This window comes from Cibotium barometz, chromosome 7 (assembly GCF_041138505.1).
Source record: "Cibotium barometz isolate CiBa-2024 chromosome 7, ASM4113850v1, whole genome shotgun sequence".
NCBI lineage: Eukaryota > Viridiplantae > Streptophyta > Polypodiopsida > Cyatheales > Cibotiaceae > Cibotium > Cibotium barometz.
This window is the reverse complement of record NC_141052.1, coordinates 40,022,105-40,037,198: the sequence shown is the minus strand read 5'-3', so window position 1 is coordinate 40,037,198 and position 15,094 is coordinate 40,022,105. Positions and strand designations below refer to the sequence as shown.

Here is a 15,094-nt window from a genome sequence, read left to right as displayed (position 1 = left end):
AGTCCATCGCGCCAGGAACGCCTGGGATGAGCGGAGGGCAATGGGGCTCCGAGCCAGCACCATCTGAGCTGCCTGGGGGGACTCGAAATCCACCTGGTAGTAGCCACGTCCCCAAAAAATCGACGCTGACGATCTTGGCAGGCACGCCAACGAGGCTGCCTTGCAGAAGGTCGCGAAGCTCTCTCCGCATCGGACGGCTACCCACTATCTTGCAGACCAAGGAGGAGGCCTCAAGAGCGGATACTGTGGAAACAAACAACTGATGATCTGCAGCTGTGAACTCCAGACGGAGACCGGAATCGGCAGGGGTAGTCGGAGAGGCTTCCATGGAGTCCTCCAGAGGGAAAAGGCCAGAAACCGGGGTCACCAACGGGAGGGACACAGCCCTACGAGGAAACGGAGAGGCGGAAGGTTAGAGGATAGCGGGGGTGGAGCGGGGGGGAGGGGGGAGCTGAGGCGGGGGAGCGAGCGGTGGGGGGAGGGGCGAGACAGAAGGGGAGGAGAGGGAGAAGGCGGGGGGAAGAGCCGCGCAGCGGAGGAGAAGGCGGGGGGGGGGGGGGGTAGAGATGGCGGGGGAGAGAAGCGAGATGGCGGGGGGGTAGAGATGGCGGGGGAAGGAAGCGAGGAAGGAGGCCGGGGGGGGGGGGGGGGGGGGGGGGGGGGGGGGATGGCGGGGGAGGAAACGAGGAAGGAGGCGGAGGAGGAGAAGGCGGGGGGGGAGAGATGGCGGGGGAGGATGCGAGGAAGGAGGCGGGGGAGGATGCGAGGAAGAAGGCGGGGGAGAGATGGCGGGGGAGGATGCGAGGAAGAAGGCGGGGGAGAGATGGCGAGGAAGGATGCGAGGAGGGAGGCGGGGGAGAGGACGGAAGAGAAGGCGGGGGACAGGCGGGGGGGGAGAGGGGGGGGGGGCGACGGCGAGAAGCAGCGGGAGGGGGGAGGAGGCGGAGCTCGCAGGAGCAGATCTCAGTATGGCCATGAGGTCTTGCGTGCCCCTAGTAGCCCAACTGTACTGTGTGGATACCTCAATAACTCACGAGTGACCTCAAGGTCACTTATAAAGCAATAATTGGCTATTATTGGCTCTTGTACTGTGTGGATACCTCAGTAACTCATGAGTGACCCCCCCAAGGTCACTTATAAAGCAATAATTGGCTCTTGCTTTATTTATAAGCTTTCCTGCATTATTTATAAGCTTTTAGCCAACATTAGCCCTAGGCTATTAATTATAAGCTCCTAGTCAATCTAGACCTCATAATGCTAGCATCCTTACTTAGCCCATGTGTGAACCCTCTAGGTCCCCACATCCTAGCTAAGCCCAAAAGGAATTTGAGGACTTTGTTGATCTTCATCTCTTTGTCTTCCACTATGCACTTCACTATGGTCAACCATGCTTCTGGGCTTAACTTAACTTTGATATGGAGTGTTGTGTGAGTGTGATTGGAGAACAAGAAAAGTGTCAAGAACAACTCCACGATCAATCTCAAGAAGAATAGACAGCAATCTTAGTTCTTAAAAACATGAAAATATCAAGAACTATGTAAAGATTGGGTAGACAAGAGAGAATACAGGGAAAACCAGCCTACGAATTCCCTGAATCTTTCATGCACCTATTATAAGCTCCTACATGCGTTGTTGTTGCAAAGAATGGTACAAGATAGAGCCAAAAAAAGACTCACACTGAAGGCCATGCACTCCACTTTTTTGCAGGCTTTTTTTAAATCACTTTTCCATGCCAAACAATGTCCACCACCATGATGTAGAAGCTTCATGAAGTTTGCAACCAACCAACATAACCCTTGCTCATCAATTTGAGATTAACAACCATGCTTATTATCTACAACACTGTGGCGTAATACATGATTGGGTGTCTTGATTTTGAGAAGCAAGGAACCTTGTAGTATTTTGGCATGAAAGGGGCTTCTTGAGGCAAGCAACGGGTCTCAAGGGCACATGTAATGGAAGGGCAGCTGTAACACGGAAATCTTATCAATCATGAAAGTTGAATAAACACATAAGCATGCCAGATAAAAGAAAGATGTCAGCTTTGCACAATACACCACACTAGGGGCTAGAACCCCCCCTCCCCTCTTTATGGTTAGATAACCAAAAAGGAGCGTGCTTCCGAATACAACTTTGTGGGTGCCCAAGGATTCTCCACTGGCTAGTACCTATTTCTTCCAGTACAGTATGAAAACAAAACAAAACATATGCTGAATTTTGATGTCAATCTTCAGCACAAGAGAGCATTCCTGGCATTAAGCACATGTAGGACAACCATGGACAGCCCATAGCACTCCCACATCAGCCCGAGACAGCCCTACATCTTCATCTTCCTCCTGTCTGGCTCACAGAGCAAAACAAGTCGACCAGCTCTCAGAAGCCACAAGGAAAGTCGACCAGCAGAAGTTCACAAGCCAGATGGTCTCCGATCACCCATAATTATTAGTATGTGATATCACAAAGCTGTAAATTGGGTTTTTAGGGACACTTACCACCTCCAAAACACATGTAGACCACCTGTCAGCATAGTCACACGAAACGGTGCCCTGAAATGGGGAAACGCCGTTTCCCCATGTCAACTTCACGGAAACGGCCAAAAAACGGGGTGATTGGGTCGCTGCCCACGTGGTATTTTTTTCCGCCCAAAAAAAATCTCTAAGGTTGGCTTCCCACGTAGCATTAAAAAAAGCAAAAAAAAAAACGTTAGCTGGCCCGTCCATAATGCATGCGATGCCTGTTGAGAAAAATGACGTGCGTTGATGGCCCGTTGAGAAAAATGGTGTACTCTGGTGCTTCGCTTCGTGCCCGTTGAGAAAAATGGTGTACTCTGGTCCTTCGCTTCGTGCCCGTTGCCCTCCTTGCAGAGCTAGTTGCAACTTGCCTCAACGGCCACCTTGGCTTCTTGAACCACGTCTACTTATCACCACACCATATAAGCTATAGTACACTGCTTGTTTTGTACAGTGTACTTGTACTCTACACTTGTACTCAAGTCCCTAGAGCTGAGATTCAAATCCCAAAGCTCTAGCACATTCCTCTCTGCCCCCCTCTTTTCTCTCTCTCTCTCTCCCCCCCCCCCCCCCCTTTCTCCCCTTTTGGAGCAAGGCTGAAGTCGGAGCAAGCCTGAAGTTGGAGCGAGGCACTTCTCAACTTGGTCCTCCACAATCAATAAATTTTAATCAGTAAGTGTTTTTTTTTTTCAAATTTGTAAATGAACCTTGTTTTTTTTTAATGATCATTGACTTTTTTTAAAAATAGATGGGAAGCATCTTAATTAAATTGCACCTTTTTTTATTAATATAACAAGTTCCTTTTCAATTAATCCCTCTTCTTCTTACTGTGTTGCATTCAATAGTTTGCACTAATGGCATTCTATGAGCGGCGTTGTGGTTGTCATTTATGTGTGGCTGAGCGGCAATACATCGAGACAGCTCATTGTCGATGCCCTTTGCCTCTTCGAGAGAGCGTGACATTGCAAGAGGCAATCTCTAAGAGGGCTCAATGATGTCATTGCTCTCCCATGTGGTTTTGGGATGATGAAGATTGATAGAAACATTTGGAATACATTTAAACCTGCACAGAATGTACAGATTGGGAGTTTTGTACAATTTGGTTATGTTTGCTACATGTTTGTGTATTATTTTGATATGCATCAACTTAGCCCATGCTACATGTAAATTGAACGAATTGAAGGCATGCTCAGATGTTTCTTTGTTTACACCTATCCATATGCACTTACTGTGATGGTATTAGCTAACAACTTCACAAGCTAAGCGAATAAAGACATAACAACTGCTATACATTCTGGTTATCGGATCTTTGGGGATCCTATGCTTGATTATTGTCTTTTGGATTTGTTGTCTCAGTATTTTTGATATGCTTGTGAGAGCTTTAGAAAGATGCGTCTTGCATTCTGTAAGCTTAAAAAGCAACTTCACATTTTTTTTTGGGTGTGGTGACAGACACCCCCAGAGAAAAGCCCTTTTCTTGAAGTTTTTTATGGCAAGTACATGGATCAAATCATGGAAGTCTTGACCTCTGCCATCTCGTCCAAAAAAGGCAATGATGTGAGCAAGAAAGTTGAGGCTTCTCATGAAAGACCAGGCCCAACCAATGCAGAAATACTGGGAAACATTTGCGAACTGCTGTGCTTCTGTGTCCAGCATCATGCCTACAGGATAAAGTAAGCAGACACCCAGTTCTAGATCAAAGGATGAATTACATTCATGTGCTGAGATTATTTTCCTTAAACACAGGTGTTTGGTTTTATTCCAGGCATTATGTGATGAAAAACCAGGTAATAGAGAAAGTTTTGCAGCTTATAACGAGGAGAGAGAAACAACTTGTTGTGGCTGCTGTGCGGTTTTTACGGATATGCATTGGGCAGAAAGTAAGCTTTTGTTCTCTTGAAATACATATGTTCAAAATGCATTGTTCTTAAGTTTTTGATTGTAGTGTTCGTCACACATGTATGCGCCATGCACACACACTTTGGGCAAGCAAGCTATCACACACAGATGCCCATGCATATGCAGCTCATGCTCACACACTTGCTTTCTCTACTTGATGTGTTCTTTTTCAAGTTTCAACCTCCATATTCCAAGCTGAGATTCTTTTGAGGGTGTATATTGAATTTCAAATATTCTATTGAAGACCAGTATCCCACTGGGCTACTGGCAGGCTTGTAGCTCTCTGTTCGTGACTATCTGGTCTCTTGATTTTCCCATGCACACAGATGGATCATAGTTACAAGAAACGGCCACATTGTGGAATTTTGGGTCCTTCCGGGGATCTAAATGTGCAAAACACACAACAGCTGCATGATTCTAGACACATATAGGCCATTAATGACTATTCATGCAGTTAGTCGATTATTCATGCAGTTAATACAATCAATAGATTAGGTGAATCTTCTTTTCCTCTTTCTGTGTGTATCCAGTTTGTGCAACTTGATTCATGTTAACCAGCATTAGTTGACACATAATTAGCACGCTTCTTTATTAGCATGTAACATTGGCAGAGAGCTTAGGTGATGCAGTTGCTTAGGTTCTCTGCTATAGCTGTTAGGGAGAGTATAGATAAGTGTTGGTCTAGGTCTAGTTAGTAGGCAACAAGATCTGCGTTTTTCTCCATTGGGAAAATTGTGTTTTTTTTTTTTTCATGGCAAGCATTATAAGACCTACTCCCAGTTTCGGTTGCCATATTGGGAGCAATCGATCACGGAGATCACCACTATGATGCGCCAAATGGATCAGTAAGGATTCTAGTGGCATAGTGTTTTCTGAAAGTTGCAAAGGAACATTAGTGATTAATGAGGAGTCAGAAACGCAATAGGAGGGAGTTTCCTGGCAGTTTTGTCACTTTGGATGGTCAGGCTTTGGAAGCTAAAGCCACATGCTACAGCAACGAGATCACATTAAGTTTCATGATGATTGGGATGTTACGACTTTTGCCACCATGAAGAGTCATTCCTGAACATGACATAGTATTGAAAGGAGGACACAAGTGAAGAGTGGGTGATCTAGGTGAAAGCGGTGTAAAGGTGACAAAGCTCCAAGTTCAGCAGTGTGATACAATTAACACAAAACATGTAGTAGTGTAAGTAAATGCAAACTAATGCAAAGCTAGTTGACTAGTTGGCTGGCTTAGTTGGCTTACTTTTTCTATAAACCTCTCTCCCCGTTCTATATATCTTCTACAAGTCTTGTTGGAGCAGTGCATCGAGGGAGAGAAGATCAAGTCTAGTCAAGAAGAGCCGGAACAACAATTAATGCAAATCAGTCCAGACTCCAAGGTGCAAGAGATCTCGGCAAATTTGGAGAGTACTACATGAGGGTTTGTTGCTATGTTTACAAGACTTAGAATGGATAGGGTTTATTGATCTGTTTACAAGAACTTAGAATGGATCTTAGTTTTCATCAAATCTATTATAGTTCTTTGTAAAAAAAAATAGTCTTATTAAGCTCAATAATAATATAAACAATAGGCTAGATTGAGAGAATCTAGTCTTCCATTGTCATTCTTTCTCTCTCTCTCTCTCTCTCTCTCTCTCTCTCTCTCTCTCTCTCTCCTGTATATATTTTCAGTTTTGTGTCTCAAAGTAATTTGAAGAAACACACTTCTGTCATTGTAACCGTGAGAATTTGATGTGGGAGAACATTGAATTATGGATATGCAAGATAGCAACAAAGAAGCTTGCCATCTGGGGAAGTGTGGCTTATTATGCATCCTAGAAGAGTGTGGTTCACTCAATTGTGTGTGTGTGTACTTCCCAATGTTATATTTGGCAACTTTATGTTTGTGGAATAGGTTTCATTCCTATATGGAGCCAAACAAACACGAAAGCCATACAACAACTAAGATCTATGCCACATGGTAGGAACCATAGTTTTTTCCGTATGCGTATGGTTGGAATTCCAAACGTCCGCCCACGTTTGCGCCCGCCTAGGTCTGAAAGCATTTTCTGTACAGTGCCCTCAAATTTGGGGCTTTTTTGAAATGTTACGTTTTTGGGCTGCGTGTGCTGCTCGAGGACTGCGCTGCCGATTTGACGTGCGAAGTTGCTGTATGTGACAGTTTTGAGGCCCCCAAGAAAAGCAAAGCAAGTGCCCACTGCCAAGCACTTAAGCCTTAAGGTAAGCAAAGCAAGCACGCTGCACACTGCACAAATGTTTTCTACACAGATGTTTTTGCCTGCACACTGTGCCCCCCTTTTTTCTGCCTACGTCCCCCCCTTCACCCTCTCGTGAGTCTTGAAACTTGAAAGTTTCAACCTTGTGTGTGTGTGTGTGCACTTGCCATTGTGTGTAGTTTGTCAAGTGTGTGCCTTCCCTCTTCATACTTTAAGGCTCAATTTTGTGCCCAATGTCAGCCTCTTCAACTTCTAACGAAGTTCTGTCTAAATCGCCCTTTTTACAGATGGGCCAATCCAAGCGTCCGGAGTGGCAATATGTGACCCAAGTGAAGGCCCTTGGGAAAGGGAAAATGCAATTATTGTCCTCATCAATGGGATGGAGGCCCGCTACGCATTCGGGCACACATGTTGGGCTTGGTTGGCCTTAGTGTGGGACTTGTGCGAATGTATCAGAAGAGGTTAAAGATGTTTGCAAGAGGTTGCATGCAGACAGTCGTAGCAGTGTTCATGGCTGAGAGGCTTTTGTGGATGCTTTAGTGGATGATTTGGGTGGAGATGTATCTCAGGGTGCAGGGCCCGCATCAATGGGCACACAGGGAAGTACACAAGTCAGCGGTAGTGCAAATGTTGGGTCATCATGTAAGAAGAGAAAGATGTCTAAAGGGAAAGGGGATTTGGCGAATGCATGGAATGTACAGGCACGAAAGCAAGCAACCATTGTAGTGCGTAGATTCTTTTATGTGAAGGACATTCCCCATTGGAAAGTGAGGAGTCCTTACTTTTTGGAGTTGGGGAAGGCAATTGGACATGCTGGTCCTTCTTATGTGTCTCCATCTTACCATTGCTTGCGCACCACTGAGTTAGTGGATGAGGTCAAATGCATTGATCATGAGATCATGGGTGTGCGCGAGAAATGGAAAAAATATGGATGCACCATTGGTTTTGATGGATGGTCAGACACTAGGCACAGGCCTATCATAAATTTTCTTGCATGCTCCATTCATGGCATTGTATTCTTGAAATCTGTGGACACATATGGGGAGTTTATTTTCCAGCATTTAAAGTAGATTATCATTGAGGCTGCCCCAACAAATGTTGTGTAGGTACACATGGATAATGCATCGAATTGCGTTTGGGCTGGGGAATTGGTTGAACAGGAGTGGCTGACCATTTTCTACACTAGATATACATGCCATTGCTTGGACCTCTTCTTTGAGGACATTGGCAAAATTTCTTGGGTTGCGAAAGTTCTAAACCAAGCAAGTCAAGCTCACATTTGTCACAAGGAAGTCCACAGTGTTGACATTGTTTAGAAAACTCAGCAAGGACTTGGTGAAGCCTTCTGCAACTTAGTTTGCATACTTTTTTATTATGCTTGTTATCTCTTGCATGAGAGATGTATGCAGGGTGTGCGCAAGCTGATGATTGATGATAAATTTGTAAAAATCAAGGCATCAAAGATCCCTTAGGTAATTGAGGTGTTAGATGTTGTGTTCTCTGCATCTTTTTGGCAAGAGTCAAGAACCATGGTCAAGATATGCGCTCCCATTTTGAAGATTCTCTGCTTGGCTGACAGGAAACGAGCCACCATGGGTCTCATGTATGAGCTTACAGATCGTATGGTAGAGCAAGTGCAAAACATGTAAGGCATTGAGGCCAATAAGATGAAAGAGATCGAAGACCTAGGCATTGGTAGATGGGAAATGATGCACACACTATTGCATGCTGTGGGCTATATCTTGCACTTGTATGGAAAAGAAAAGAGCAAGATAGTGACTCAGAGGTGCATGATGGATGGATGACATTGTTGGAGAAATACACTAAGGGTGATTTGGCCTTGCAAGGAGATCTCATTGATAAGGTGAACAAGTATAAGCAAGAAAGCGGCACATTTGCTCGTCCCATTGCAAAAGATGAGAAAAGAATGCAAGAGGGTGTGAAATGGTGGGACTCGGGAGACATTTGGGGCTTGCACACCCAAATTACAAGCTCTTGCACTTAGGGTGCTTTCTCAAGGCACATGTGCCTCCCCATGTGAAAGAAATTGGAGCACATTTTCTCTCATTCATACTAAGAGAAGAAACCGGCTTCTCCCTTCTCATACAGAGAAGCTTGTTTTCATACACACAAACTTGAGGCTCATCTCCAAGATCAAAGAAAGAGGCTATGAGAGAATGGAGATCACATTGGAAATGCTTAAGAAAGAAAAAGATGAGGAGCGCTTGATTGCCTTGCAAGATTTGCAAGAGGCTATTGCAGAGGCAGATGAGGCTTTGGAGCCTCTTTCGATTGCTCCACTCTCTACAGATGGCCAGCCATCCGTTGGGACATCATATTGATGATGATGATGAGGAGGAGGAGGAGTTTGCAGATGAGGATGAGGAGCCCATTGATCATGCTGAGGATGAGGGGAGCTTTGATGAGGCTTGAGGCTACTTAGTACTTTTCTTCCACTCTGTACTTATGGTTTGTCCACTTCCTACTTATGCTTTTCCTCACTGCTCAGGAGTCAGTCTACAGGTTTTGCGGCTTGCCCATTGAGCAATGAGCACTCTTATCATCCATGTTTTTGTTCGCTTCCACTCATGTTTTATTTAGTTTCTTGAGGCTTGGACCTCCTTATGTTTGTCCACAGCCTACAGATGACAGGTTTTGGCATTTGCCCACTCCGCACTCCCTACTTATGTAACATGTTACATCGTTGATCATACATGTAATATAAAGTCCGGAGTTTGGATTCTGGCTCTACATCATTTATGTTTTTTCTAATCCCAAATTCTTTGCAGATTCAAGTTTCTTTGGTTTTATATGTCATATGTATCATGCTTTTCCTTAAATTTAGGGTGCCGTATGGTATCCGACGTATGGAATTTCTTGGACCGTACTTTTGCCATACTTCCATATCTGTATGCGTTTACTATATGGAAAAACTTGGGTAGGAACTTTGCAAAGAGACAAAGGACATGTTGATTTAAATGTAGAGGGACCTATTTGTTAGCACCCCCCAATCGCGTAAAGGCCTAAATTATTGTCCAGTAGCACAATTTCCTATGTGAAGTCCACATTTGATTGGTGGAAATGATGTTTGCATGAATTCATGATTCATCATTGACATATAAGGAGGGAGGGGTCTACACTATCGGAGACAATGGTCTTGATATTCGCTTTTGCACATGATAGTGAGTCGTGACATTCAGCTGTCACTGGATGGATTAAAGAAACACTACGGTGCCTTATGTCTTTTGAAAGTCAACTTTTGGTAAAACCAAGGTCGAGACCATGAATCCTGCAGCAGTGGTCCCTGGGCTAGAGGATATGCATGATTAGCATGGCTTCGAGAGAATGCTTTAATCATACTTTCAGCAAATGCAGAGCCGATTGCTTTCTCTTTGACTGACTGGTTGGACCAGCAGAATGTATGGGGCACATTTTACGCAGTAGAACTCACATCCTTGGAATGGAGAGAGAGAGAGAGAGAGAGAAATGAAATGATATATTTACGTCTTCAAAAGGCCAAAATGACCTATGAGACCAAAAATGTTACAACAATTGGTGGATCTGATACAATGTCTGTGTAAGGAAAGCTAAAACAACTAAACAACTAACTGAAACTGAAAGAACAACTATGAGGAAAAGTAAGGTACTAGGAACTCCTAATGGATAACATCTAGGAAGGAAAACTCCAGCAACAAAGGTAAGCATCATATACATCACTATCCAGAGAGAGAGAGAGAGAGAGAGAGAGAGAGAGATATTAAGCGTCTACTAAAGACACAATGGGCCTTTGAGACCAAAGTGATACAATAATATCCATGGCATATCTCATCATGGAATGGAAAATAAAACAGAAAGAAAACATAAACATAGCTATCTCACTGGGGTGATACAAAACTGTCCATGGAAACTCATCATGGAATACTAAGAACATAGAAACATGAGAGCAACATCAGATTCGAGTAGATGGTATACCACTCAACCCGTAAGCAATAAAACCTCTATTCTATACATGGTTCGCCCCCACCACACAAATGTGTCATGTGATTGTCACCTGGATGCTACAACTGGGAGATACCTCAAGCGCAGATATTGGCTACATGGATTTCTTTCATGTCATCTATGCAACTGGCCTCATAGCGAGTTGCATGCTTGCAGCACCAAACAGATGACTTATTATGGAGAGACTGACTTATTATGGGCTGTCTCTCAAATTTCAATGCACTGCCACTACTCCTAGAGATGAAGTTTGAGGAAATTCTTGGTAGACAACGTTTTGAAAAAGCTCACATAAATAACTCATACTCTGCAAGTAAAACCCACAAGCAAATACAACTCCTCATATGAACATGGTCGGTTTCAAGTGACAAGAATCTTGAAATTTGGTCTTCGGGAGATTCATGCCCTCATGCAGCACAATATTTGGTCAACTTGCTGTAGGTAAGGGCCTTTGTAGAGCCAAAAGGCCTTACATTGCACTGATGCCATTCCTGGTCATCTCTAAAAGGCAGTCTCTCTCTTGCACATGCTCTGAATCCTGATTGTGTATGGTACCATATCTTGGGGCAACATTAACTCTGGTGGTTTTTTTTGATCACTGACTGGCATGAAAGAAGAAAATCCTTTGTAACTGCCATCTATGTGTGGGGTTGCTGTCAAGCTCTCCAAAAAACTGAAGATGTACAAAGTTCTTTAGTGGCTTTGAGCATATGATAAGTCTTTTTTTTTTTGCGGGCATGATTACACAGGATTCAAAATGTCCCCATATATATGGTTCCTGAATGCAGCATGCTTTTGGTGTAGAATACCAACACTATGCAATAAAGCTTAGTTTCTTGTGTATCTGTACAGCAACTGCAAATATTACTGTTTAGTTGAATGGAACGGTGGTCCATGATTGCGTTTTTCATATTATAGGATGAATTCTATTACCGACACATTGTGAAAAATGACCTGTTCGGACCCGTGGTTCAAGCGTTCCTAACGAATGGGAGTCGTTATAATCTGCTGAATTCGGCAGTGTTGGAGCTTTTCAACTTTATCTTGAAGGTGGGCGGAATTGCACATGGTGGTTGAACAAGTTTTTTTGGCACATGCACCCACACCTGCACGTGCATGCGCATTGCTTACACACACCCACATGATCACACCGGTGCACGTGCACTCGCGCACGTTTAATTGAATATAACACAAGGGGAGACACTAACACTGGTTTTTTATGTTGTTCAGGAGAACACAAAGTCACTAATAGTTTACCTGATTGAGAAATATTATGATAAATTTGAGAATATTCATTACGTGGACACTTTCAAAAAGTTGAAGGCTAAGTATGATCAGGTAAGGCTCCTTTGCAGCCATGCAACCTGTGTTGTGTATATAAAAAAGAGTGATGCCGAATTCCTCTTGTATGTTTATCCCTGAGAGGTTATACTGCACTTTTATCAGGCTTCAGAGGGAGTGACTACACGGGCACAAGACTCTGGAGCTGTGAGTAGGAGAGACAAGTGCCCAACTGCTCATGATAGAATGGATGGCTTTCCAGACTCACGGAGGCGGAAGGAGGAGCGAGCTCTTGATAAGGATGAAGAAGAGTACTTCAATGAAGATAGGTTAGTTGAGCTTTGTGGAACACATGATGCATTAAGCAGGCTAAGTCATCTGTTACTTTGATGCATATGCACATTTTTTTTTGTTGAAATATGCAGTGATGATGATGAGGACACTGCATCTGTACAGACAACTGTATCAACTGGAAAGCCAGCACACGCTGTTATTGTGAATGGTGGTCCTCTAAGGTAGTAGGATTCAACGGTTTGTGCAAGACACATTTCATTTGATTATGTTCTATGCTTACTGTTTGTTCGTTTTTGTGTTTGTAGTGGCACGTTTGGGCTGGTGGACTATGAGGATGAGGATGAAGATGTACCTGCTGCTGTTCAGAACAATGGCAACGAGGATGTACATGCTTGTGGTGTGGTACTGGCAACTGGCACCAAGGATTCAATATGGTTTGACCGCGAAGAGGACAAAATGATCCAAAATGTGAAACGGAAATCTCTTTCAGCTACTGAAGTCAGGGAGAAAGAAGCAGAACTGTTGAAGCGGCGAAAAGCTAGTGCAGAGGCACCCTACTTAAATGAGGAAAGGGTCTGTGCAGAAAAGGCTGTGAGTGGGAACAAGCCTGAGTCATCCAAACTCGGTATTCCATTACATGAAGGTAAAGCCTGTAATAGTCTTGAAGATTCCAAAAGCACAGGTAGGAGTACCTGCACTAAAAGCACAGTTGAACTGAGTGGTGCCACGGATGCAGACAAGATGAACAATGGAATGGAGACTCTAGGCTCTGTAACAGTTGGGGCTGGTTTGGTAAAGGCTCATGGAGTCCGTGGATCATAAGGGGCAGCTTTCCTCCAAGAGTTAATCAAGGGTATTGCCTACAGCATTGGTAGCTTTGCTTCTTCCCATGCCTCAGATGGTTTCACGTGCAGTCTCCAAGCTGTTGCGCTGCCTCCTTACAGCAGGCATTACAATAAAGCCTCCTTTTTTTGGGGAGAGGCTTGGTCAAGGGAGATATGAAACAGCTTGCAAGTGGCATGAACTTGCATCCACTGCTCTTTCACAACGGCAAGAGCACTATAGCAATTGGGTTGACCCTTATTGGGTCCCCTGTTGTCTCCAATTATAGTTAAAAATCATTGGCAAATTTTGTAGGTCCTTTCTTGGAGCGTGTTGGTGGACATGATGATAACACTGATTACTAATGTAATTTTAATTGATAATCAAGACTCTCCTATATACCAGAGCTTCAAGATCAATAGTGGACAGCCATAGTCAATTTTCCAAGAATGAGCACCTTGTTGAGTTGTAAATTACTGCATCATTCAGGGATCCATCCACATTGTTTCAAACTTTGTCCTATTGTCTCTTGTAAGGAAGGCACCTCACTGGGCTTTTTTATATACTCCACCTATTGCGGGCAATATCTTCCCCACTCCTGACAGAGTGCCAAAATTGTTGTCCTTAATTAATGAGTTTACAAGTTGTGGCTTGAAGTTTATCTATAAATCTTATGTTTTCAAGAAGGTACTTGCTGCCCTTGATTAGCAAAAAAATTTATGGTTGTAGTATCAAAGGACTTCTTTTGTTTTGTTGCTCGATTCAAACTGGAGGACTCCATGTCGTTGTTTTAGGGTGGACAAGTCAAGTCTCACTGCCCTCTACTTTGGGTGCTGCTGCTAGACTCTTCTCGAAAGTCTTGGAATATTAAGGGTTTAGCCATGTCAATAAGCAAGCAATCTAGATTTCAAACATTTTCGAGAGAATTAGTTGAGACAACAATCTCAAGACATGGTTTCGAGAGTAAAGTCTACCCGCTCCACGTGTGGACTGTTGTGAGAGAATGGTCTAGTGTAGCATACAGCTTATAAATAGTGTGCCAAATCTAATCTAAGCTGTTTATGAACCATTTGGTCTCTGAAGTCACCATCATGTGTGAATACGAGGATGTGGGGCTTGCTGGCTGCTCCTAATAAAGGGGGTTGTACAAACTTGAGCTAGTATGTTCTTGGACAACAATACAATGTGAGGGTGGAGCGTTGATATCCACCAACAATTATGTAATCCACATGAGAACACATTATTTGCATACACAGTGGTAATTGGAAGTCATATTAAGACTTCCAAGCTTGACTTCAAAGTTACTTCCATATATGATAAATTATTATAAGATATGTGATCATGTCTTTCCAGTGCATGCTTGGATATCCAATAAATTAAATATCCATTGGCAAATCAAACCATCACATTAGAAGCGAGACAAAAACAACAAAAAGTAAAAGAGTAAGAAATACATGGTGCTATCAACCTTAGAAGATAAAGCATCGAATTTAACACAAATTATTGACTCAACCTGCAAAAAAGTGTTATTGTAATTCTTATGACATTTTATAATAGACATAGATCTTGATGCTTAAGAGTGACATTGAAGCATTTTGTATGCGTTGTTCTATATAATATATAGGTCATAAATTTTCATCATCTTTCTTGTTATTGTATGCATTTCATTTGAGTTCATGTAAGTCCTCTCATGCTTGCGACTCAGTTTCGAGCATTATATCTAGATATATTCCTAAGGCAAGGGTATCAATAGCGCTTTTAAGTAGGAAAACTCGATTGATGCTTGGAGGCTAGGAGCTTCTACATACGTGAGTCAGCACATTGGTAGTTAGAAAATCCGTGGCCAATTCCAATGGAGGTGTAATGAAAATCTCCTCCTAAGGTAAAAAGCTTCTCAAAGTGGAGTTCCAAGGAGAAAAGAGGAGAGAGGTGGATTCACATGCACACTTTTGAATGGTGAGAAAAGCAAAAGAAAATCAATGAGGTTGATATGTTAGTATCTTTCATATACATTGTAGAAGGCTTAGGAATGGTGCTTTAACCCAAGAAGTTGACGTCTTATAAAGTTGG

At 43.2% G+C, this 15,094-nt stretch overlaps 1 protein-coding gene and 1 pseudogene across 3 annotated transcripts; both read left to right on the top strand.

Moving 5' to 3' along the window:
* Window positions 1–3,927: 3,927 nt before the first annotated feature.
* On the top strand, window positions 3,928–13,680 carry LOC147637001 (uncharacterized). 3 transcript variants are annotated; one of them, XM_086800603.1, is made up of 8 exons: window positions 3,928–4,183; window positions 4,276–4,390; window positions 11,546–11,677; window positions 11,858–11,965; window positions 12,074–12,237; window positions 12,334–12,423; window positions 12,508–12,845; window positions 12,939–13,680. In XM_086800603.1, exons 1-8 carry the CDS (start codon window positions 4,011–4,013, stop codon window positions 13,022–13,024), a joined length of 1,206 nt encoding a protein of 401 aa, XP_086656729.1. In that variant the 5' UTR covers window positions 3,928–4,010; the 3' UTR covers window positions 13,025–13,680. The 3 variants fall into 3 exon arrangements, with proteins under 3 accessions (XP_086656729.1, XP_086656728.1, XP_086656731.1); XM_086800602.1 differs by having other exon boundaries at window positions 3,929–4,183; window positions 12,508–13,680; XM_086800605.1 differs by having other exon boundaries at window positions 3,929–4,183; window positions 4,257–4,390; window positions 12,508–13,680.
* LOC147637002 (uncharacterized) lies at window positions 7,904–11,539 on the top strand (annotated as a pseudogene).
* Window positions 13,681–15,094: the final 1,414 nt, after the last annotated feature.

Coding starts and splice junctions, on each gene's coding strand:
- LOC147637001 (XM_086800602.1), top strand. CDS start 4,011: ATGGATCAAATCATGGAAGTCTTGACCTCTGCCATCTCGTCCAAAAAA. Junction 11,966..12,073: donor TGAAGGCTAAGTATGATCAG/GTAAGGCTCCTT, acceptor CACTTTTATCAG/GCTTCAGAGGGAGTGACTAC. Junction 12,424..12,507: donor GTGAATGGTGGTCCTCTAAG/GTAGTAGGATTC, acceptor TTGTGTTTGTAG/TGGCACGTTTGGGCTGGTGG.